Consider the following 26,666-nt stretch of genomic DNA (forward strand, 5'->3'; position numbering starts at 1 on the left):
TTCATTGAGCAACGTTATGGGTATGAATACATGATTTGCTGAGAAGCAAATGTTAGATGAACAAGGGGTTAAATTGCATAGAGTTAAACTGAGTTGCATAAGGATTTATAATATATTTATATTTGTATTATTATTACATTATCATCAACATCAGTAGTGTCACTAGTGTTGCTAGCGGGACTTCGACAGAAAAAATTCGACAGAAAAAACAGTGGAGCTAGCATCCAATCACAAGGATGCATCGAAGTAACGAGCTAGCCAATCACAGCACAGTAGGGCGGGACTTGACACAAAACGGGTGGGGAAAGCTGTAAAAGTGCACTTGACCGTTAGCTAGTGGGTAGCTAGCAGAGCAATATCATAGTAGTGGGTGTGTGTTTGGATTTCAGCTGGTAAAGACTTTGTTTACATTTCCAAAGAATGTGATTAATGTCTAATTTGTTCATTTAACTGTTATCCTCCTCCTGATCTAACAAAATGGTTGAGGGAGGTGTGTGTGGAGGTGAAGAGTCCTCTGCAGCGCTGTATTGCGCTGTAATTGTTAAGCCACACTCACTTTTTAGCCATCCAATCACATGTTAAGGGTTTGATTTAAGTCCCTCTCATAACTAAACCCCACAGCCACACATTATGTTTCACTCAGAAATATATCATATAAATATATCCTTTTCTTTCGTCATATTGCCTTGCATGTTATTGTCATGTTAGTCGGTCAAAAAGTGAGATAATAGTGAAAATGTGTGTATATAGGTGACCTCAAAAATGGTCACATTATCATGTCCATTATATCCCAACTGATACTGGGTTTTTAAAAACTGGATAGTGATATACTGGCTGACAACCAGCAAATAACAAACGCATATATTGATAAGGATCTCTTAAATTAGGTTATTAAAGAATTAGATCAACGATATGTACTGAGCTATGTAAAAATAAACTTGTTGGTACTCTATAGTGGACAAACTATGTAATGGAGACACTGTTTCTAAATAACTTCAAACGTACAGTATCTTTGGCATGTCTTACCGATCAGCTGACTTATACACTGATGTGATATATTTGCAATAAGCTAATATTGGCCGATATATCAGATGTGTTGGTGTAGCTATAGTCTTCACAGCATGTACACTACTTTTTGACTAAAAATCGCTGCTTCACCCTCGATACATGTGTAAATCACTGTTATGTGACCACATGTGCAACACTACACGTCAGTGATGAGATGAAAGTATGATGAGGGGTCAAAGGTCAGGGGAAAACTGGAAGCAGGAAGGTTTAGTGCCTTGCTCAATTCTCAGGGAAAGATGACTGCATCTTATTTTAAGCACAGAGTCTCTGGTTGGGAAAACCCTCTGACTGTTGTGAAACTCGCGTTATTCATCCTCTGGTAATCATTTTTAGAAGGTCAATTTGTGTCTCTCTGTGTGTGTGTGTGTGTGTGTGTGTGTGTGTGTGTGTGTGTGTGTGTGTGTGTGTATCATGTAGCAGACAGTGTGTGGGTTTGTTTGATAACAAGGCTCTGCTGAAACTGACAGCAGTGTGCGAAATATGAGACCTCTGCTGTCGTGTGTGTGTGTGTGTGTGTGTGTGTGTGTGTGTTAAAGACAAAGATTTATAATGTTACTGTCAGGCTATTTTTAAAGAGGCTATTTTAAGTTTTAAAGGTGGTTTTAGGCTATGATTCCGTTTCAGCAATTGTGTGTGTGTGTTTGTGTGTAAAGATAAATACATGTGTTTGTGTGTGACGTGTGTTTTAGATCAACAGACAACAAAGGGGCCATCACTTCCATGTAAACAGTGATTGTTTGTTTGTGTGACGCCACCTCTTTACGTTTGTGTGACATAGTGTGTGAGTGTGTGTGTGTGTGTGTGTCTTTTTACCCAGCAGACACAATATACAGTTGTGTGTCTTTGTGTGTTCAGAGATTACTTTTAGTTTTCCGGAATCTCTGCGTGCGTGTTTGATAGTGTGTGTGTGTGTGTGTGTGTGTGTGTGTGTGTGTGTGTGTGTGTGTGTGTGTGTAAGTGTTTGCTATATTTCCCACTTCCTCGTGTGACTCACCTTGTGACATCACTGTCTATGGGAGGCAGGGTTGGTCAAAAGGCAGACAGAGCCTCGCACTCTGTCACTCTCCTTTAACTTTCAGTAGACCCAACATTTTCTCTTCATATAGAGTTATTTCTTTTTTTGTTGCTGTTGTTGTTGTTTCTTTGTAGATCGACTTGAAGCTGTAAACATGTGTGACTCTCTCTGCTAAGGTAAGATATGCCTGCTGCTTTGTGAAGGGGATTTTAAGTGAAAACTGGGTTTTTGAAAAATTATCTTTGAGGCTGAATCTGTGAGGTGAACTCTTCTCGTCTCTTCGTTCAGCTCTGTTTGAATCTCCTTAAAAGTTTGTTCAAGCACAGACAGTAGGTGTTTCTGCTTGTTTCCCTGCTTACTTTACTTTCCAGTCTATTTATACAGTTTTTATTGTGTTTTAGGCCATATCTTGTTTTGCGAATGGCTTCCAAAAAAGCAGAAAAATACTGATTTCATTGTACAGTCTTGGTCATTTCTCTGCTTATAACTTATAACTTCAGCGTGAAGCCAAACTCTCCTCTCCCTGAGAACAGTAATACATCTGTTAATAAAATGTTAAAAGCGATGAATTGTTACATTAAAATGTTGATGTTTTCTTCGCTCATTATGTATAGGAAATATATAAAGAAGAAATTTTGTTTTTTTTTCACATTTTCTTGTTAATTTTTTCAGGTTTTCACTAGGGCTACACAGGTAATTGACATATAATTGAAATCGCAATATGGCCAAGTGCAATATCCGACTTTTAGACGCTGCAATGTTTTGATAAAGATAAAATCTGTGACAAAACAGCTTTATAATGAAGTGCTGCAGAGATGCCCTGGCCTACTAATCTTGTTCTCCAAATTGAAGAAAATCTGTTCTGATTTGAATGGTTTTTTTCAGTGAAAATGAAAATTGTAATGCTAAAATGATCATTCCCACTAATCATAAATCACATAATAATATCTGTAATATCTGTCAAAATAATCACACAATGATTTTTTTTTTTTTTTACCATATCATGCAGCCCTAGTTTTCATATGCATGATGCTATCACACCTCTGCAAACAGAGCAGCTGCTGATGAAAACTCAGCTCAGTGGTAAGTTTTACCATTGTTGTTGTAAACACATTTCTGAAGTTTTGTGAGGAAAAACTCATATCTGCAGAAAGAGACACACAGTGAGAATTGAGTTTTAATTTGGCTGACTGGAACGCCACCTACACAGACACAAGCTTTTTATAAGTTCTCTTAGCGATCTTTTTAGTCTTTTGTTTTGTGCTGTAAAATACACAGCTCTCTCAAATATTAAAGGGACACTGATTTTATACATGAAGATCAGTTTAGTCATGTTGAGTAGTACCAAGCTTGTGAACAGTTGTATGATGTCTTCTGTAGCTCTGGAGGAGCTTTGTCAAGTCTGAGAAAATAACCTTGATGATGTTGTCAGATGTTATCTCAGCTTGGGAATCCTAATAAAAGATGCTGCAGTATTCAGTTGCATTATGGGAAGTTTAGGATCCAGTGTTTATGGAGCTTGACTCACACTAGGGACTAAAAGTCAGGATATCTCAGGGTGTTTTCAAATCTAGTTTGTTTGCTCTGGTCCAAATCAGTGGATGAGTCGGTAAACGTTTTCCCCTTGGTGCAGTTTCTCTTCACACTAAAAGCCACATGAGATCGTTGACTCCTCTCAATGGTTCGATGTGTCTGGGGCGGGAGAAGACAGCAGACTGAGCTGTGTGACACTCGTGAATACCAGAGTAGAGCTGGCACTGCTGCCTTGTGCATCATGGGAAATTCTCAAATACGTTCAGAGGAATGATGGCATGGAACAGGTCCACATTAAAAGTACCTTAATGTGGATTTTGGTCAACTCAGAAATGCACACATACTTTAGAAACATAACATTCAGTAGTCTTTCAGTGTCGATATATTATTTTAGTCATAGTGAATAATTTAAATATATATATATACAGTATATATAATATAATATAATGTACCAGGGGCTGACGTGATATAACAAAGTATGGACAAGGTGGAGGCACAGAACATCACAACAGCAAGTAGGAAGCTGTTTCCTCTGCTGAGCCCAGTATTTCTATAATGATACTGTAGCTGCTGAAAACACCTGCAGGGACCCGATACTGTCAGGACTCTATGTTGTCAGTTCAAATATTCTTGACAAATCTTTATGGGGATTAATAGATCATTGATGAATCATCAACATCCCTAATAAGTCTGTGTGTGTGTGTGTGTGTGTTGATTGATTCTCTGTAGCTCTGACCCAAATAGACTCGTGGGACTCTGTGTCCACTGGAGCATTTAGCAGAGCAGGTTAGCTTGCTGTGTTTAATTGTGTGTATTTTTGCATGAGGGTGTTGTGACAAAACCAGTCATTAAAATGTCTCTCTTTGCCTCTCAGCTGTGTGTTCATATTCCAGGTTGTACTTACCCAACACAGAGTGTGTGTGTGTGTGTGTGTGTATGTGTGTGTGTTTCATGTTCTTATATCCCGGTGGGGACTTTAACCTAGAGACTGCTTTTTGAGGGCTAAGACTTTGTTTTAGGGTACAGGTTACAATTGGGTTAATGTTAAGGTTAGGGTAAGGGGCTAGAGAAAGCATGATGTCAATGACATCAGTGTCATCTTTTGACCAGGCAGAAAGTTGCTCTTTTCCTTCTCACAACATTTAGGTCTGAGTCAGCACACACACACACACACCCACACCATGGTTTAGCATAGTGTTTGTAGATCAAACAGGTCACTCAGTGAGCAAATGGAAACTTTTCTTTCTTTCTTTCTTAAAGGCAAGGCAGTTTAATTTTGTGTAGCACCTTTCGACAGCAAGGCAATTTAAACTTCTTTACATAAGACATAAAATGCATTGAGACAAGATATAAAAGAAACACAAGACAATATTAAATACAATTTTAAGAGTAAAATAAAATAGAAGATAAAATTAAGCTAAAATAGAATAGAACACGGCTTTCAGGAGGAAATATAATTGTGCATGCTAACAAAGTCTACATGGATTCTAATAGTGCTAAATTAATTGATTTGTCAATACCCAATAATTGATTAATGGTTTAAGTCATTTATTAAGTACAAGTAATTCTGCTTTCTTCTGTGTTGTATCATTGTAAATTGAGCGTTTGAGTTTTTTTTATTGTTGGTGACACAAAATAATTTTGAATCATCATTTGAAGGAGTCACTTTGGGCTTTTGAACTTTTGTTTTTACATATTCGAGAAAATAATCAATAATGTGAATAATTGTTACTAGCAGCCCTAATATCCCTATTGGAGATTTTTTTGATCAGTTAAGCTCGTCTATGACAGGTTGATTTTCCTGCTGCTCACCCTGCCTAATTCTGTGATTGGTGTGTTTTTGTGCAGGAGCGGCCAGCTGCAGCCTAGCTGAAGATGTCTGATAATGGGGAGGTCGAGGACAAGCCCCCAGCTCCGCCCATGAGGAACACCAGCACCATGATTGGCTCCAGTAACAAGGACCCCACCCCCCTCAACCATGGCTCCAAGCCCCTCCCACCAAACCCAGAAGACAAGAAGAAGAAAGATCGCTCGATCCGATTCATCCTGACCGGAGGGGGCGATAAGAGTGAGTACTGAGATCACTGTGTGACAGTGTGTGAACTGTGGGATTGTTTTCTTTATTTTGAAACTGAGACTGAGTTACTGCCACCCAAAAATATATGTATACATAGTTTATAATCTCCCAAATCATCCTATTGCATCTCTCCTTTGAAAGGAATTTCTGGTATACTTAATATCCAACTAGTGCAGATAACAAGTAATTCTGAAACCATAAAATCATGTGAGAGTAGAGAAAGTTTTACATGTAGGAGAGATGTCTGTGAGAATATTAAATACCAGATCCCGAACTAGTGAAATGATGCAGGTTCCAAAGTGTCTCTCCTGTAAAAGCACCTAAACCTGTGTTCGGTTCAGTGTGTTTGAGGTTGTTATGAACTGGCCAACACGTGTTGATCTGGGTTTAACCTGTTGGTTTAATGTGGCTCTGACGCTGCTTGGCTTTGGTATTAAACCATACTTACTTAGGTTTAGAAAGTCTAACACTGCGGGTCCCCCGTCAGAGACCTCATTACCTTTTGAATGTCTATATGAATGTTTCCTCAATGGTACAGTGGTATGGGCCTTTCCTGCCTCTGAAATGCACAGTGTGACAGACAGCTCATGGAGCCCCCTCCGCCCCCACCCCCCAGGGGGAGGCACACCTCACAGTTTGAAAGCCTCTGCTCTAATGGTACTGTAAGATTGTTTTATCCTTGTAGTTCATATTGGCAGCAACTTGTAGCCTTCTGAACTATAAATAGTGTTCTTCTAAATTGCACAGAAACAATAGACAAAGTTTAAAATATCAGTTGTTCCATTAACTGTCATTTCATTAAGGGACCAAAAGACAAAAAACATTTTGTCAACAGAGATTTTAACAGCAGTGTTAGATCAACAAGTACAGGCAGACATGTGATCCTGAATCAAACAAACCACTTTAGGCCAGTCATCCAAATGCATCATCATTTTTTATCATCATCACATTTCAGAATCACACCAGTTACAGCTCATTTTTAAAACAGCGCTAAAATTCGTCATTTCTCCAGGTTTTATTAAAAATCACTGAGAAATAGTCCAAGATAGCATGTTTTTATTATCAGACACAGCTCGATCAATAGTCAGTAAACACATTCAAACCTCCTCAGTGTGTCTGCTTCCACTTCTCACAGCCTCCCTCTGTGTATTAGAGCAGTCTGGCCTTATTGTGTCAGAGATGCTATCAGACGCTCTGCAGCAGAATTCAGCTCACTGCACCTTCTCTGAGGCTCTTTGAAGTCTGTTTAGGAAACTACTGTTTATCTCAACCATTAGAAGTGTAGTGAGGTGCAGAAATCCTTTGTGCTGGTAAGGAATGAGGAGCCCTGTTAATATGGAAATGTTAACGCTGAATGTGTGTTAACAGACATGCCTTCGTTAGCATGCTAAAGTCAAAGTGCAGCTCAGCCTAAGACCAACTGAGGCTGACAGAGTAGCCTGATAAAAGCTGAGGCCAGTCAATGTAGAATGGCCTAAACTGGCCACCGTACTAGTAGTATAATAAAGACCAAGAAAAGTAGAACAGTGTAAAAATTGTAACTATGAAGCAGGACGGTGATGAGGAAGAGCGTGCCTGCTCAGCATAACTTGAAAAATAAATATTGTAATTGTAGGTTATAGTGTGACAGCTGCACCCAGTCTCTCAGTTTCCCAGTGTATCCAGTGTGTTTTATCTCGGCCTTATTGTGTCAGTGCTGTCTCTCCCATAATGTCAAATAATAGTAATGTAGTATCATAATGGAGTCTCCTACAACAAAGTTTCATTTAACAAGTGGCCGTCAGCGGACAATTGTATTTCAATGAAGCATCTTAACATACATGTTCTTTTTTCACATCAGTTTGACAGCTTTTCAGTAGCAGACTCAAAGACTTTTCTGTTTTTCTGTTATTTTGGGCCTTCTTAAAAAAATTCATAGAATAAATAAAGCTTTAATATGACAAAATAAACTTTTGGTGTGCCAACTAAGAACAACATTAACCTGTCGGGCCTTAGGCCTGTACATAGTTAACAGTAGGTTCAGGGGGGACTCTTTAGGGAGATTCACATACTCCTCAGCTCTTGGGTCTAGTGTAGTAGACTACGCAAAATCACTGACATGGACCCCTTCACTATCAGTGCATTCACTGTGAGACAGCAATCGCCCCTTTCAGACCTCAACCAAATAAATGTGTTCTTTAAACTCTCGGGTCAAATGAGTTTGCAAAAATGGGAACCCAGTAAGCTGTATAAATTAAATCCTACTTACAGATGGGCCCAAGACATGGGCCATGGCAGTGGCAAGAAATGACCAGATTTTTCAAAAACGCCCCAGATGCCAGGAGAACAAATACTAGTTTACCATTAATAATCATATCATTGAACATAGTATGAGTTATACCTGCCTTGGTATAACCATAACAGCATCAGGGAGTTTCAACATGGCAGTGAATGCACTAAAAGAAAAAGCTCGAAGAGCTCTGAATGCAATTAAGAGAAAATATAGAATTTCCAAATTCCAATTAAAATTCAGCATAAAAATATTTGATAGTGTCATCCAGCCCATTGTGCTGTATCGTAGTGAAGTATGGGGTCCACTCAGTCATCATAGCTATACCTGTTGGGACAAACATCCAACAGAATCTTCTGCAGATACATTTTTCACGTACACAGAAAAACACCAACAAATGCATGTAGAGCAGAATACCCGATACCCACTGATAGTTAACATTCAAAAGAGAGCTCTCACATGTTTTAATCACCTTAAATCCATCCCCCGAGACACCCTCCAAACCCAAGAGCTGAGCCCAGAAAAGAGTCCCCTATGTCAGTTGGTGCCGAGACTAACTGCCCCCTCTCAGACACACTCTGACCAGTCTCACAACAACACTGCTTTCCAAACGCCCGTCAGAGTAAACCAAATTATAACGCAATGTAATGAAACCTACTTGGAACATTGGAAAGAAGAAACTAAAAGCCAAAGTAGATCAGAATGTTATCTCGCCCTAAAAAGAGATTATGAATCAGCAGAATATCTCTCTACTATCAGAGATAGAAAGCAGAAACAGATCCTAACCAAGTACAGGCTCAGTGACCACAAACTGACAATCGAAAAAGGAAGACAAAAAATCATGGCAACCACTTCCTCCTACAATGTACAACATTCAATGAAATGAGGAACATTTCCTCAGTCTTTACAACACATACAACAAAGGGTTGTTGTAGACATTATATAAAAAAAACATAATCATGTTTACATACATGTCTGCTCATGGAGACAGATGAGTTTGGCCTTGTTGTCTCCTAATAACCTGCTAATTATTATGTTCCATCATCCATACAGTGACTCCGTACAGCCACAGATATGCTGCTGGTGATACACCGCTTCTTTATACTGTATTGGTATCAGATCCAATACTGACCTTTTGTAATCAGATTGATTATCAGCCCGATGTGACCGATCCACAATTTTAAAGTTGTAATCCTTGAGATTTCATACTTCACATATATTAACATATGTCAAGCTGATGAAATGATGAAACATGTCTAGTTTTGTAGACACACTTTTGATGAAGGATCACTGTTATTGCTAACCTTATTGACAATACATTGTTTCCTGTGACTGCTTCACAATAAAAGCCACTTCATGTTTCAGTTAAAATGCTTTTTATGTGAAGCAGCAGCAGTAGGAAATGTCGTGTTAGCATTAGCAGTAGCTTAATCCAGCTCTGATACATCTGTAGGAGAGTGAACAGTAAACAGTGAGGCTGATATCAGTAAGATAAATTTACAAACATTAACGCTGATTACAGAAGTGCTGCGTGTGTAGGTCTGTCCAGAGAGACCCCATCCTTCAGCCAGAAGACAGTTTAAACTCAGGAGAAACAGATTATTGCTTTATCAACATTTACGGGCAGATATATCAAAGTTTGTAAGAATCAGTATCTGTGATTTACCTGCTGATAATTAATTATGAATGTATTTCATTTAGGACAAACTGGCACATGTCTTTCTTTTGTTTTTTTGATTTGTTCATGTTTCAAAACACATTATTGAAAAATCATTATTAGTTTTATCAATAGCTATCGACATATGTAGCTATTGAGTTGTATACTGTTAGGACAAGAGATGAAGCTACGAGCATCCTGACAGTTATCATCCTTTATTTCCTCAGTTTGAGATGCTGACGTCTGGGAGGCGCGACAGGTTGCTTAAATATTAAATAAGAATCCTTTTATTCAAGCATCAATCAGGATTTTAAACAAAAAGAACTGAGCCATAATTCTTGCTTCACAGTTTTTTATTTTATGTTTTAATGTTTAATGCTTTTTTAAAGTAATAGTTTGACATTTTGGGAAATGCACTTATTGCTTTCTTTCCGAGTTAAATGAGAAGATCTATACCACTCGCATATCTGTCCATTCAGTATGTAGCTTCTTCTGCAATCTTCTTGTCTAACTCTCCACCAGAAAGAAAATAAACATATTTCAAACTAGTGCTGATTTGTATAATTTTCTTGTGTACTGTGTTTTATACTTTTTTTAGTGTTTTTGTTAGTGTTTTTTGATGCTACATTTGTTCTGTATGTTGCATGTTCGTGTGCTGCTTTTATGTTTTAATGAACTAAAGACAATTTTACACTGGTGGACAATACATTTTATTGTATTGTATTTTATACTATTCTATCTGAAATCAAAAATTCTGAATAATCAGTATGGGTGAAGATATCAGTCTGTTATTAGTTAAAACCACTGACTCGACAAGTGTCCACCCTTCTGACGTGCTCTTGAGCAGGACGCCAACACCCCTGTATTAAAACATTCGTCAGCACGTTTCCAGAGAACAAACACAGAACGACCCATTTTGTTGACAAACTCACTGTACGCTTCCATACACCGGGATTACCCATGATGCTTTGCGAGAAGCTGGTGGTCCTGTATCGTTGTTAGTCTTCCCAGTGGGATCTGCTGTCTGTGATTCTCAGTGGAGTTATGATTTCCCAGAGGATCACCTCACATGGTTTCCAACATATGGTGTCCCCTTTGTCGTCTTTTCTCTGATTCTCTCTGTATTTCTTTCTTTCCATCTTCTTTCCATTCTCATTTTCCTCTTTCTTCCCTCTGTTTCCTGTAGCTTTCCCTCTCTGTCTGCCTCTGTATTTCTTCCTCCTTTCCTTTTTACTATTTCTCTCTGGATTTAAGACTTTCCCAGGAATTTTAATGAACCTGGATCTCTTTTTTTTTTTGTTTGTTTGTTTTTATGTTAAAGATGTTGAAGTTAAGATTTTCTGTTAGTCAGTTTAATTACTGAAGTAGTGCAACAAGCATCTCGGCTGCAGCCTCTGAGAGCCAAGTTAGGACTCTAAATGCTTTTGTTTTTATGCTCTTTTTCACTCATAAACCTTGAATATAAAGGGAAATTAATTCTTGGATAATCCTGTGTCCTTATGGTTGAAAACTAGAAGTATAATTAAAGAAGTCAGATTATGGCTTGTAAACACCACATCATGTTTATTACTGTGTTCATGTTTCCTAAGACAATCTGAAATGATTTAAAATCAATTTTTTTGTTTTTTCTTTCAGCCTATAAGAAGAAGGAGCGTCCAGAGATTTCTCTGCCGTCTGATTTTGAACACACCATCCATGTCGGCTTTGATGCTGTTACTGGAGAGTTTACTGTAAGTGTGTGTGGTGTTGTGTGTTTGCTCCCCTGTGTGTAGTAACACTACTAAATTTACCTAAAGGAACCGCAGTGTACATCTGTGGTGTGTATTTGTGCGTCTGGTATGTTTACATCACTTTTTAATTGCTTACCAAAGGACCCATGTTCATTGTTGCATGCAAGTGTGTGTATAAATGTGTGTGTGTGTGTCTGTGCGTGTGTGTCTGTGTGTTTGATACAAACACGCACACACTTGGCAAATGAACCTTTTTAAATAATCACATTAGACAAAGACGCCTTGTTTAGCTGACTCACTTGATGCGCCTGACCGAGCTCTTTAGCTGGGAGTGAAACTGTGTGTGTGTGCGTGTGTGTGTGTGTGTGTGTGTGTGCTCACTGAGCTACTCCTTCCTTTTCTGTAATCTGGGACATAGTTCCTGCTTCTCACTTATACACACGTCTATATGCACATAAACATTTGTCATTTTTACTCAAATCAACACAAGCTAAATATAATTCAGTGAGTCAACAACAGCAGAGCAGGGCACAGAGACAATGGACAGATGGATGAGATGATGGTTTAACATTACTGAAAGATGAGACCTGAATAGAGTGTGGAGTGATAGAGTGATGGAGTGATGGAGTAGGAAATGGAGGAGAGTGTGTGATGGACTGACCCAGACAGATGAGTAGAGAGAGAGCTGGGAAACAAGGAGATGTGACCCAGTTATGTGACTGAAGTACAAATATGACAAGACTGCCTTGTTAGGACTCGTGGAGGAAGTCTGTGTGTGTGTATGTATGTGCGTCTTCCATACTACCAGATCTTGTTGTTGTATTGTTTGAAACTTATTGTTATACTTACACAGCCCATAAATAAGTAAAAAATACACAGTACACATGTAATAAAAAAGTAAATAAAACTGTATGTGTGTGTAGGGCATGCCGGAGCAGTGGGCCCGGCTCCTGCAGACGTCCAACATCACCAAGCTGGAGCAGAAGAAGAATCCGCAGGCCGTCCTCGACGTTTTAAAGTTCTACGACTCAAAAGAAACGACCAACAGCCAGAAATACATGAGCTTCACAGGTACACATACACACACACACACACACACACACACACACACACACACATATATATCTTGCTCTTCTTCCTTGTTGTTTTTTCTTATAATTTCTCATTGTGTTTTTCCCTGCAGATAAAAACACAGACGCCTACAGCTCCTGCACCACAACGGTAAGACTACTTCTGTCAACACATCCGTCACAACTAGTCTTGTGTCCTGTGTCCCTCATAGAGACGGCTCTGTGAGGAAGGTTTCATCGCATAATTCAGTTGCAATGATCAGCTGCAACCATGAGCGTCACTGAGTGATCAGACGTCAGTGGAACCAGCTAATAATACTAATAATAGTTTCCCAAATTATATTTTGTTTTCTGTACATTTACTGCCCAAGATGAAAGCAGTCTCCCTTAAATCAGCAGAATGAATAACAAATTGCTATTGCTAAAAGGTGCTATTATAATAGTTTTTGGAAGGAGGAACTACAGGAAATTTGCTGTGAGGTGCTGGATATTTATCTTGATAATCAGACTGAATTGCCATTGCATTTCACTTGAGTCGTTAAGCCTTACACCGTATGTTGAGAGTGACGTTGATGATGGATGCTACTGACAGTTTTTCACATAGATCTAAGAAATTTGTCTTTCTTAGAGTCAATTTAAGAGTTGTTATTCCTGTAAGTCAAGTTACAACAACCTGTACAGTGCCGTCCATTTTATTCACGCTTGTTGCTATTTTTCTGTCACTATTTTTCATGAATGTAGCGAGGTACCTGGCTAGCTATGTCAGAAGATGCTCATTTTTAATCCAGCCTACTAAACTCTGATTGGTCAATTGTTTCCCTTACCGAGAAAAACAGCTGTCAGTAAACACAGCAGCAGACATTTTAATTACTGAACAAATCTGAGATGTAGGTGGCCTTGAACCAGGCTGGTGGATTTGCATTTCACATCAAAATTAGCGAGCAAATTTCATAAACTATTCAGAAACTCATATATATACTTAAAGATATATCAGATGACAACTGGAACAACTAGGAGTAGATGTGGCCTCAACAAGTACAAACAGTTATTATATGTCTTCCCAAACTATAAACCCTACCAGCAGAGTCCAATCCACGTTAAATTCATCAACATAAATGAAGACAAAAAATACTGCAAAAAATGACAACTTAACAGTTGTTAAGAACCCAAGAAATTAATTTATCAGTTATATTTTCATAAACTGACACTGAAAATCACTTCTATCAGTTTGTCTTTTTTTCATGTGCTATTGTAAATGATTCCACCTTCCTGGATATTATTACATTATTGAATGCATCATCAAGTTTTAGGCTGGTTTTGGAACTTTTTTTCAAAGGCCAACCTCAAAGCACAGAAGCAAAAAAAAGTTTAACTTGAATGCATGATTAAGATTTAAACATCTTAAAACTGAATCAACTCTAAAAGTGACAATAATCAAATGGTTAAAGTGTGACTATAACTAATACACTTAGTTATCAAGAGACTAAGACTAAAACTAAATGAAACAAAAATAAACCCTTTGTCAAAATTTAACATGTTCACAAAGTGCTTCAAATAACAAACATCAGTTTTTACCATCCAACATGTTAATCAAGACATGGCTGATAGGTTAGTCATAGCTTTGAATTTCTTTTAGAAGAGACCTAAAGGTGAGTTTGAGGGTTAACAAAGTCAAGGAGAAATTTGACAGGAGACTATCTTGAAGGGAAATGGAGCCTGGCTGTCAGGGTAGCCAGGAATGAAAGGATTAAGAGAGGAAGGAGGGAGAGCTGCAGTGGGAGACGATGAGGAGATTAAAAGGTGGAGTGGAGGAGATAAGGTTTAATCTATCGTTTGACAAGACAGACCGGAGAGCATGAGAGGAGATGCAGTGTCGGCGGCGAGAGAGAAAGGGGGAGAGAGTAACTGACGGGGTGAGATGAGAGAGAGAACGATAGAAACAGAGAGGTGAGAGGAGAATACATTTGAAAGAGAGCAGAGTGTTAAAAGAAGTGGAAGAGGTTGAAAACATCGTGTTGAGTTGCAGGACTGTGTTTTCTGACCTCTAATTTGATTGTAGCACAAGTTAGCTCTGAAACTTTACTTATTTGGTTGATTTATTATTTAATATGATTATCATTTATTAACACTAGGTCTTGCTCTTCAAAGGAAAAAACTACAATTACATTGTGTTTCAAGGTTAAACCTGATGGAGTATGTTTTATATCAACAAAGGTTTAACTTCTAGATACTAAAACTACTGTAAACGTACTCTCAGCACAGTACAGGATGTTTTGGGACAGTACAGAGCAGCGCGGGACAGGACAGTACCATCATTTTATTATAATACCACTGGACAGCAGTATACTGAAGGAGAGTATGGGACATAACACTGAAAGACACTAAAAGCACTCAGGATGCATATCAAAGGAATACTTTGACATTATGTGAAATACACTATTCGCTTTTTTGCCAAGAGTTATATAAGAAGATACCACTCTCATATCCGTACTGTAAATACTGTATAAAGCTACAGTCAGCAGCCGGCTAGCTTAGCTTAGCACAACTCCAGGAGGGTGCTGCTCAAGAAACAGTCCAGTACATAACCTCCATAAAACTTTTACACTAAACAATCAAGATATAACGTGTGAGCTTTTGAGGTGCTGGTGGGTGGATTTTGTTACCTTTGGACAGAGCCAGGCTATCTGTTTCCACTCTTAATGCTAAGCTAAGCTAACCGGTTGCTGGTTGTAGCTTCACCGTACAGACATTAGAGTGGTAGAAATGATTCCTTTTTAAAAGGATTTGTTTTATCGTTTTATCTACGTTCTTTTTTGATAAATTATTTGATGGAAGACTACTATTTTTTTATTTCTATTTATTGCTTAATCTGTTTAGCAAAAACTAATTATTTTCAGGAAACCGCATACATTTTAATTAAAATAAAAAAACATTTTTGATGTTGGCCTTAAATCCGAACAGCTCTGAACTTGCATCCTGATATCTAAAATGAATTAAATGGGAGAATATTTGTAATTTATTACAAAACACCCCGTTTTCATTTTGATATTAATATTCAGGGATTTTTTTTCCTGAGTCCTAATATGTACTTATACAGTATGTTCTAGCTTAAAAGGACACAGGTATTTTACCTGGTATGTGCGAGTGCACGCTTTTTGATTGGCCAATGCATTTCAAATCCAGGACCAACTTTATTGCTGGATAACAGACTTGTGTGGCTACACAGGAAGCTTTGTTTTGCCGCAGCACAAGTGTTGTCTGAAAGGTGCCTTTAAACAAAACTATGAAGGTGAGAATAAAGAGGAGGAGGGAGGAGGAAGTGATGATGATGCCACTCCTAGATATGCCCTCCTCTTCCTTGCTCTCTCTCACTCTCTCTGCATTGTGAATCAGCATCTTTTCCTCCTTTCACCATTTCCCTGTCTCTGCAGCTTGGCCACCAGCTGCGCATCAGAGAGAGATAGAGGAGAAGAGAGGGATGGAGAGGAGGATGTATCACTAGTGGCATCAGAAGCCAGACATGACCAGAGCTTTCAGACACCAACAGTGATGACGAGAGAAGGGAGAGAGAAGGTAGAGAAAAAAGGGTGGAAAGACAGAGAGGGAAGCGAGAAAGACAGAAGGTTAAATTCTAAGAAAAAACAAGAAGAGAAGAAGAGCTAAAGATGGGGAGGAGAAATTCTATGCATGATGAGATGATGAAGCAGTAGAGGAAGTGACAGCACGAAGCAATGATGGGTCTGGTTTCGCTGTTGGTTCATGTGAAAATGATGTCACTGAAGCTCCGCCCTCTCTCCCCCTGTGACATCACGCAGAGCTCCAAGGCCGTGTCGGAGACGCCCGCTATAGCAACTGTATCCGAGGACGACGATGAAGACGAGGCTGAGCCCCCGCCGGTGATCGCACCCCGACCAGAACACACCAAATCAGTAAGGACACACGCTCTTTCTAAACTTGTGAAGACCCTCATTGATATAAAGCACCACCTAACCCCTAACCGTAACCTAAACCTAATTCTAACCTTAATCTTAAAACCACGTCTTAACCTTCAAACAGTCCTTTGAAGTAGTGAGGACCAGCCAAAATGTCCTCACAATGCTGAAATGTCCTCAATATGATGGTTTAAAACTGAAATTGGTCATCACAAAGATAGCAATACAAGCTCACGCACACGCCCACACGCACACATCTTGATGGACATCTGAGACATCTGTCCATCAAGGTAAACACACTCTCCTATTTGAGGCTCTATAATAAATTTTGAGGAAAATTTAAGTGTGCTCACTCGAAAAATGACTTGAAAACTGAAAGCAGCTTAAAAGTCTTTTATATGATTGTGTATACGAGTTAAATTTGAGGTTATAAAATTTTAAGTGGCAGCTGAAGTTGAAACACTTGACACTTTTAGGGATTTCCTCCCTAAAAAGTGTCAGTCTAACTGTAACGAAGTCTAGTGACGTGTGAGAGTAAAGGTGTACAAGCGGGACAGGTAGAAAATTGTAATATTCAGTCGAATGAAAGAAGATATTTAGTGGAAATAAGGTAAGAATGAAAAATAGGGCAGAAAGAATAAATATAGGATAAAGGAATGAGACAAAGAGAAAGAAAGGTCTAAAGCCCCATTCAGACTGGATTTATTTCTCTAGGGGAGGATGGGTGATTTCAACATTACCTCCACTAGTGATTTTAATCCTGTCTGGAAGTTATATGTATGTGATTTTTAGCCCCTGACCCCTGTAACAATAACAGCCCCATTTACCTCGTGTTTTTCAGCAGACTTACTGGTCCTCCTGTAATTTAAGTGCAGTCTGGAGAAACCGTTTGCAATTTAAAAGCGTATCTCTAATGTTTTATACCTAGGGCTGCGTTTACTATTACTGAGTGTAATCAGCTCAGCGCACAGTGTGACAACTAAAGAAGCAGAAAAGGATTTTGCCTGCTCATGATGAAGGTCACATGGTTTCCTGCAGCATATCATTGTCTATTACAGAACCAGCTCCTGTAATTAGTGCCAGTTATTTTTCATTTATTTTTTTGGGAAAGTTATGCCTACATTCGACAGTTTACAGTAGAGAGATGACAGGAAAGGATTGGAGTGGAATTATACGCACCAGACGTCAACTTGGCCACGTTGCGGTTCATGACCGGCGCCTTGACCCCTATGCCACCAGGGAGAACCAATCCCTCCATTTTAGTGGCTGTTTAATTCACACATGCTAAACCTTTTCAGTCTGGATGAAGAACTGGCATCATGACTTTATCTTCACAAACAAACTAATGTTTACTTGAGGTAATTTTTTTGCTGGATATATTGATTATATCAATGGTAGAGAAAAATTATGTTGCATCATGATTTTAACATTACAAATATCACACATTCAATCAGACAGACATGAAAAGACTTCTCGCATCGTGTCTCAGCCTAAACTTTATAAGATAAAACATAGTACGGTGACACTGTGACCATCCCTCCGGCACACACACACACACACACACACACACACACACTGTGTAGTTCTCTATACATCAACTCTGTCCCATTCGGCAAGTCCCAGATGATTAGATTTCTCACACCCATTAATCTTTAAATGGGCCTGTCTCCTGCCTCACTTTAAGTCTCTAATAAGACGACGAAGACCTCTGTCTGTTTGTGTGTGTGTGTGCGCGTGTGTGTGTGTGTGTGTGTGTGTGTGTGTGTTTGTGTGGGTGTGTGACAGTCACAAGGGAAGCAGAGGTTTTTTTTTATTTAGAAACAGTTTTTAAAAAGCTCTCTGTTCTCTACTAGGTCAAGTCAAGAGTACACACACACACACACACACACACACACACACACACACTCTCAATGTGAGAACAGATTTTTGGTTGAAACAGTTTTAAAGAGGTGTTGATTCAACTGTATGTTCATCTGTAGGATGCAGTTTGTGGTGCTGTTGAACTCTATTGCATTATACTGACAGGTGTTTCTATTATTTTGTCCACACTATTTAAATCATTGAAGGTAGGCAAAATAACAGAAACACCTCTCTGTATAATGCAATACAATTCAACAGCAAGACAAACTGCAGCCTCCAAAATGACCAGAAATTTAAATCAACACCTCTCTAAAACCGTTTCAACGAAAACTAAACACTTTAACCTTCATGACGGGAGGATTTATTGCAGGACTGTTGTATTAGACTGCATTAGTTTTAGCTTCGAGTTTCTAATAAACCGGGAACTTAGTGTGATTGGAATTACAGCATGCAATTCTTATGAAAAATCTATTTAGACATCAGTCATACAGTATGATTGGAAACAAAAGAAACATATGTTCAGGTCTGCAACAAAGTATTATTTTCATCAGCGATTAATGACGTTTTTTTTTTGTCAAAATTTCAAAGGTGACATCTTCAAATGTCTTGTCCCAAACCCAAAAAAGTTCAGTTTACCACCATATAAGTCAAAGAAAAAAAGCAAATCTATGCAGTTGAGAAGCTGGAACTGTTGGGCATTTTTGCTTGAAAAATGACTCCCAATGATCAAAATAGTTGCTGATTAATTTTCTATCGAACAATGAATCGATTAATTGTTTCGGCTCTACATATGTTTAATACGTCTTTTAATCCTCACATGAAAAACAATTAGAGCTTTTGCTTGAAAAGATTATATTACTATTATTAAAACTTTTAAACTCATATTAATAATAGACTTTTGTATTTTTGTCATGGTATTCTGATCGTCTCGTCTTTATATCCTTTATCCTTTCCAGACACACACACACTCAAAACACACACACCCACACTTTTTCTCACATTAGCAAACAACTTCCTTTTTTATATCCTCTCTCTCTCTCTCTCTCTCTCTCTCTCTCTCTCTCTCTCTCTCTCTCTCTCTCTCTCTCTCACACTCACACACGCGCACACACACATTGTTGCTCCTCTGTCAGACAGGTTGGCGGTTGAGAGGCTGCTTCAGTGGCGCCACCGCCGTTTCCACGGTGACGAGTCTAGTGCACCTGACTGGTGCTCCCACCATCACACACTCACACACACGGCGGTCTCTCTGTTGTTTTTCGTCTTTTCATCCCAACAGTCTGAAAGCGGAGCGGGACTCAAACGTCTCCCAGCTCAGTTACAAACACTTAGTTTTACTTTATCTGACATAAACATTTGCATTGTTAATACTTCCTGACTGCTGACAGCCTGTTCTTACAGTTAGCACAAGCTGCATTTGAATACATAAATTATATATTAAGATAAGAATATATATATATATATTTATGATTGTCAAGCAAGATGGACTATTCAATTAATATTTTCTCAGATTTTTGTTTAACACTGTCTTAATTTCACATAGTGTAACTTATGTTATTCTTTCAGATATACACTCGCTCAGTGATCGAGCCTCTCCCTCCTCCTCCGACCAAAGATGCTGCGACCTCCCCCATATCCCCGCCGACGCCCGCTGCCGCTGCCATCACCCCTGCCCCCCCTGCAGAAGGAGCTCCCAGCAGCCCTCCCAGTGCAAGCCCCGCCCCCGGGCCTTCTGTGCCCCGCCCCCAGGACAAAACCAGGAAGAAGAAGATGTCAGACGAGGAAATCCTGGAGAAACTACGTAAGGCTCATTCACACGCTCAAATACATACAAACATGCAAAATAGACTTTGCATTGTTATATATATCGTACATATTTATATCACAGAAATGAATGTTGAAGTTATTTGCCCTTTAAAAATAATAAAACAATAGTTTAGATTACATACATGCACTGGCTAAACAAAGGAACAACCACACTATATGGCCAAAAGTATGTGGACATACCTTTGTGGACTTTTGGTCTGGGGTTGTTTTACATGGTTTGGGCTACTCTCCTCAGTTCCACTGAAGGAAAATCTCAATGATACAGCATACAATGACATTTTAGGCAACAGTGTGCTCCCAACTTTGTGGCAACAGTTTGGGTTTATCCCTTTCCTGTTTCAACATGAACATGCCCTCGTGCACAAAGCCAGCTCCATAAAGAAATGGTTTTCCCAGTTTGGTGTGGACTGGTGCGGACATGACTGGTCTCCACAGAGTCCTGACCTCAACCCCATCCAACACCTTTTGGGATGAACTGGAACACCAACTGTGGGCCAGACCTTATCACCCAATATCAGTGTTGGACCTCACTACTGCTCTTGTGGCTGAATGGGAGCAAATCTCTGCAGCAGGTTCAACATCTGGTGGAAAGACTGAAACCATCACATGTGGGTGTAATGTTTGGGTGTCCACATACTTGTGGCCACATAGTGTATGTAATGATGCATGTAATGGACTTAAACATACATAGAAATTCACGACCAAACTACATAACAATGCATGGTCAGCAGTGAGAATGAACATGATGATGATCATCCATACCACCAAGTCTCAGGGGATAGCTTTTAACTTCAAAGAACAAGTCAGTGAGAGGCTGTGAAACTCCTTTTCTGAAACCACGTATGTGTGGTAAGAAAGTGGGAAACTGAAGCACTGCTCAGATTTTATTTATAGAAATAATATCTGCAGCTCCTCTCTGGAAAAATATAAGATCAGCTGAAGAGAAGCAGTGGCTCCACTCGGTTAAAGGTTAAACTGTCCTCAGTAAGAATGAAGTCAGTCAAAGATGCTCCACTGACAAATGTAAAAGCCTTTATTAGGACATGGGGAGATTAAAACCGATGAGCTGTGACCACTTTGGAGTTCTTCTTTTCAAGCTCATCCTTTTCTTTAACAAAGGTATATACAAGTCTTAATTGCACAGAACTAATATTTACATATTGATATTATATAATATTTAATGTCCTGTGATTTGTAATCGTTTTGTCTATAAATAGAAATCGTTATCCTGTTATCATTATCTGTATTCTGTAAAGTAAAACTTCTGATGCCGTTTTTACCAGCTATAGTTCAGTGAGGACAGAGTCTCCGAGTGCTAATTTTAGCACTCTTCTTTTTGACAGGCTGTTTCACCACATTGTCTTTATATGCACACACACAGTTTCTCTCACAGAGCAGGGTCTGAATTTATTTTAGGCTGGAGTTGGTCAGGTTGGTGGTGATTTCAGCAAATGTTTTTAAAAAAAACAGTATTTTATTATATTTTGAAGTAGACCTCAGAAAGCATAGTTCTTTGTGAGTGAGACACTACTAAATATGAAATTGTAATAGCCCATATATGTGATACAAATATTTTCTCTTGGTTTTTAGTTGGAATTACATGATCTGCCTACATAATACTGTGCCCGTTATTACTTCTTCCACATCATGATGAAAATAATGGCCACAATAATTATAGCACACGGAGGTCTATAGTGTGGTGTGTTTGCCAATGTTTGTGAGGCCCTGTGAAAGTCGTTACATAACATTATCACTTCCCACTAACAAAAGAAACCGATTCCAGTGTCTCACAGGGTTCAAATGATCCTTTAAAAACTTTAGTTTATTGAAGTGTTAATGTTCAGTCTCTGTTTTCATTGTCATGTTTCCAACATGGTGGCCCGGCTGTGCAGCCTTGACACTCAATGACAGAGCTAACAGACGCTAACAGGAAGGTGGTTTTGTTTTCTCAGAAATGAATCACAGATATAAAAGTACTTGAATTATCCTCAGTGGTTTGTTGCACCGACTTCTGGAAACCCTCAGCCTTTCTTCTTAAAGTTGTCCTCCACAAACTGTAGCAGTTAACATGAGCCAGATGTGAATATTTACAAGTCAAAGTTACACACACAGAGGTTTCGTCTCTGAAAGTCATTCTTTTTGCCTTGATTTACTTTGAGATCACCCGGGTAATACTCCTTATTTTAAATCAGAATGAAGTAAAACATTTATCGGTATGAAGTTGGACCAACATAATAATCAAAGTCCAGAATATGCCGCAGTCAGCAGATCAGAAGCACGAACACTAAAGAACTAAATTAAGTGAAACTCTGTGTTGTGTAGTCATCCAAGATGTCTTATAATTAAATGTGGGCTGTGCGGTTACATACAGAGATATAGTCTGTTATTTTACAAAAGTATTTTATTTTCAGCCGATTTTATAGCAAAATCTTCCTTATTAAAACAATCACGATAAAAGTCCAGATTTTATCATGACATCCATGATTTTTACATCATGTCTTGTTATTATTTTAACAGTTGTTAAAAGTTTGTTGGAGTTTACACCATGTGCCATGGTATACTACTTTACTAGTATAATAATACTTTAAAAGTCAATGCATACAGTTTTGAAATAATGTATAAAATGTGCAAAATGATCAAATCATTTTTACACTCTTTCTCTTAATGATATTTAAGATGATGTAAAGTCTGTATAGTTTTAAACAATGCAACACATTTCACAATAAGTCTATATTTCCCTCTGTGATGTCCAAGTTTGTATTTTTTAAAACACAATTCTTCATTCTAAAAAAATTATTGATGACATATTACATCTATATTTTTAAAACCGTACCCTCAACTTTAAAAAAAAAAAAAACCCAAAAGCCCATTATGAGGTTAGGTTAGGTTTGTGTCCCATTAAAAATGAAGCAAATTCTCCATGCGACCCCTCATCACCGGTTTAATGTGGGTATGAGTCGTGAGCAGTTTAACAAAATGATGATTTTTGTAGAAAAAAATCATTATTAGAGAGAAGACAGAAAATAATTTGCATAATTGTATGTAGAATGTTTAACTCAAATCAAGTAATCATTAATTCCCCATAATGAAAGGGTGAAACTGTTTTTTATAAAGTCTGTATAGTTTTAAAATCATACCCCAGCCCTTCAGAATTAAAGCAGATATTTTTTTAAAACTTCTTCCCCCTATTTGAATGTGTTGTTGTGTATTTGTAACTCGTGAATAAAAGCCTGTATATTTTTTAAACCATGCCCCACGCCTGTCCAGATGTGCTCAGATCTCCCTCTGCTGGTAAGACCAGGATACTGCCTGTCTGTCTGTCTGTCTCTCTGATTGACAGACCTGATATCCACTGTCCCCGCCCCCACTGTCCAATCCTCACGTCTGATTGGTCGTCCTCTCTCTTTCCATCATCCAGTCTCCTGCGGTTACGGAGTGACTCCAAGTTTTGTCCTCTAATCACTTTCCTACTGTGGACTCTGATTACTGAACTTTTCTTTCTTTCTTTCTTTCTTTCTTTCTTTCTTTCTTTCTTTTGTTTTTTGTGCCTTCTTTCTGACTTTCTTGATTTCTTCTTTCGTTCATGTCTTTTTGTTTCTCTGCTTCCTTCTTCCTTCCTTCATTTTCTTTCTTTCTATCTTTATTTCTCTATTTTCCTTCCTTCTTTATTTCTTCCTCCTTTCTTCTGTTTTTAGTGCCGTCTTTCTCCTTCATGTCTTTCTTTCTTTCTCTTTCCTTCTTCCTTCCTTAATTTCTTTCTTTCTATCTTAGTTTCTCTATCTTTCTATCTTCCTTCTTTCTTTATCTCATCCTCATTTCTTTCTTTTGTTTTTCATGCTTTCCTTCTTTCTTTTTTCATCCTTTTTTCTTTCTTTCTTGATTCCTTCCCTCCATCATGTCTTTCTTTCTTTCTGTTCAGTCCATCCTGAATTTACTGTTTTTAAACTTTTTCTTTACATCTCCATTTAGTTTTTTCTGACCTGTTTAGTTTTTTGTCTCATCCCTTGTTCCTTCTCTCCAACTTCTCTTCTCTCTGCTCTTTCTCCCAGTCAGCATGCTGCATTGACCTGAGTGTGATGAACATAGAGTAGAATTTGGATGGATAGAAAGACACATGGCTGTTCTATCTATTCAAATTCTGTGGTACTGTAAAATCAACATATAAATACCATTAAGCTGTTTTCTTTTTCTTGCAGATCCATATATGTTGCTGTTTGTTTTGATCAATCAATAAGTGAGTTTTTGCTCCTTTTTCTCTCTTTCTTTAACTCAGGGACGATCGTAAGTGTGGGAGACCCCAAGAAGAAATATACACGCTTTGAGAAGATCGGACAGGGGTAAGTCATAAATCTACTGTGGCTGAGTTGACATGTCATGTCTCCTGCGATTGGTTCACTCACTCAACGTGGACGTGCATTATGTAAGTGTAGCATCATATTACGTACGTACAATCTGGGAATTTTTTGTTCACACTACCACTGCAAATAAAGATTTTTCTCTGAAAGGGAATTTCTCAAATAACTTGAAGATTGACTCCCAGTCTCCCATTCCCCAAGTTTTCAAATGAAACTTCATGTGTGAAAACAGCTGATGTCTGAACAGGTCAAGTCATGTCTCAAGTCTTTGAGACGTGATTTGTACTGTACTTGTGCAAGTCAAAAAGCAAGTTCTTCTAGTCTATCAATGCTTAGTATGCCAATTACAACAGCACAATGGCCATAATCACACCAGATACTTCTTTTTCAATGAAAACAGAACATTACACATCCAGTAGCAAGTAATGAATCAAAGCGTCTGTATGTGTCAAGTAATTTAAGTGAATATTCATATATATTTTATGTTGCAAAAAGCCCCATGATGAGTTTCTATTTGTTTTGAAACATTGTAGAGTTTCTATACATCACTACTGCTGGTGTAATGTAGAGTGCTGTCCATATATGCTGAGTGCACAATGGTGCAGTGGTGGGGGGCAGAGAAGCGAGTCTGTGACCGGGAGGTCATCAGTTCAATCCCCGGACTGGCAGGATAAATCTGGGTGGGGAAAGTGAAAAAGCAGCTTGCCCCTCCCTCATTACCACCACTGAGGTGCCCTTGAGCAAGGCCCTTAACCCCAACCGCTCCAGCTGCTCAGTGGCCAGCGGATCAGACTGTAGTTCTACTGTAACTGTGCAAATGTGATCAGGGCGTTCCTGCAAAAGAGAGGCTCAGTGAAACTTTGCTGAACAAATAAAGGTTAAAAAAAAAAACAAAATCACAACAATATACCAAACCCAAACTTTATTAAAATGTCAGACAGGTACAGATTTAGATTTACAAGGATAGAAAGTAATATATGACTTTGAATGTGGTGATTTCAGTTCAATCAATGGGAACATGTCAACATGTCAGGCACAAAGTCACATAAAAATTCTTTAGGTAAATCCAAAGCCCTGAAAGGCTTGGATTTGGCTGAATGCCCACACAGGCTATATTGTATTCAACTTAACTAATATGGCCCAAGTTCAGTTTTAATTGTTCATTTGCATTCTGACTCAGGACGATGTGAAGCGCAGTCTCCTGGTTTGAATGCTGCTGACTGTGCTTCATTATTTTGTGAGAATGTTTTTTGCTGCCACTTAAGGGTGTGAAACCTGCAGATATTCATGGTGTTACCTCAAGTGACCTTTAAGAAATAAAAGTCTTCTAAAAGTTTTCATCCAACAAAGAAATGATGACATACTGCACAATGTGTAACTGGAGCTCTCTGCTGTCTGTTTTCAGGGCGTCTGGGACGGTGTACACGGCTATAGACATCGCTACAGGACAGGAGGTCGGTTTCCTTTTATCATCCTCCATATTTTTTTCCTTCTTCCTACATCCCTCTGTTCTCTATCCTCCCTCAGCTTAAAGCTAGCAACACACCTTGTTACAAAGAGAATACTAACAGTGCTAAAAGGACATGTTGGTAAAACTAGAGGATAATAGTTAATAACAAGATGAAGAGACCACAGCCATGCTAGCAGCTCTGTGAGACTGTAACTACAGACATTCATGTCCTGTAATTTCATGGCAATCCATCCAATAATTGTGAAGATATTTCAGTCTGGACAAAAATGGTGGAGCGACAGACATGCACACACTGTAAGTTAAACCACAATGCTGAAGTGAGTAAGTCTCAGACTTAAGAGTTTAAATTGCAAATTTAGGGAGAAATAAAGTTCAAGCTGAATGCCTTTTTTAAAGTTAGTAGGGGTTAGGGAAAATGCTAGATGTAAAAGGCTTAACAGGAAGTTTAAAGGAAACGTAGGTTCATCCAGGGTGTCAGCCTTTAATCAGGTATAATAAAGTGAAGAAGAGAGAGACTTTTGGGGAAGAGAGCTGTATGTTCAGATGGAGTTTGCACAGTGACAACATTATGGCAGTAACTGGATTGAAGTCTGGCTTCAATAGCTGTGACTTCCAGGTTAATTTTAAAGGAGCTCAGCTTGTCTGTCATGCTAATCCTCCTCAATTTCACTCTGTGAGGATTAGTCTGTGTGCTAGATTTAATGTCTGTCAGGATGCGCTGTCTAACAACCTTTTACTGCCTTTGGATTTAGATATTTCCCCCTCCTCAACGCCTTTTCTGGCTGGCTATCTGTCGTCTGTC

At 38.7% G+C, this 26,666-nt stretch overlaps 1 protein-coding gene across 7 annotated transcripts in view; it reads left to right on the plus strand.

The window, feature by feature from the left end:
• Window positions 1-26,666, plus strand: part of pak1 (p21 protein (Cdc42/Rac)-activated kinase 1) — a 74,592-nt gene that overhangs the window by 35,666 nt on the left and 12,260 nt on the right. For 4 of the 7 annotated variants that reach the window (XM_044203328.1, XM_044203330.1, XM_044203329.1 and 1 more), the window contains 8 exons: window positions 5,465-5,684; window positions 11,255-11,349; window positions 12,273-12,420; window positions 12,533-12,570; window positions 16,235-16,348; window positions 19,778-20,012; window positions 24,312-24,375; window positions 25,799-25,847. In XM_044203328.1, the coding sequence (XP_044059263.1) occupies window positions 5,492-5,684; window positions 11,255-11,349; window positions 12,273-12,420; window positions 12,533-12,570; window positions 16,235-16,348; window positions 19,778-20,012; window positions 24,312-24,375; window positions 25,799-25,847 (936 nt within the window). In that variant the 5' untranslated portion in view covers window positions 5,465-5,491. Of the gene's footprint in view, window positions 1-2,211; window positions 2,260-2,755; window positions 2,777-3,092; window positions 3,167-5,464; window positions 5,685-11,254; window positions 11,350-12,272; window positions 12,421-12,532; window positions 12,571-16,234; window positions 16,349-19,777; window positions 20,013-24,311; window positions 24,376-25,798; window positions 25,848-26,666 lie in introns of those variants that run through there. The other 3 variants (XM_044203326.1, XM_044203323.1, XM_044203325.1) reach the window with 3 other exon arrangements.

This window comes from Siniperca chuatsi, linkage group LG7 (assembly GCF_020085105.1).
Source record: "Siniperca chuatsi isolate FFG_IHB_CAS linkage group LG7, ASM2008510v1, whole genome shotgun sequence".
NCBI classification, from domain to species: Eukaryota; Metazoa; Chordata; class Actinopteri; order Centrarchiformes; family Sinipercidae; genus Siniperca; species Siniperca chuatsi.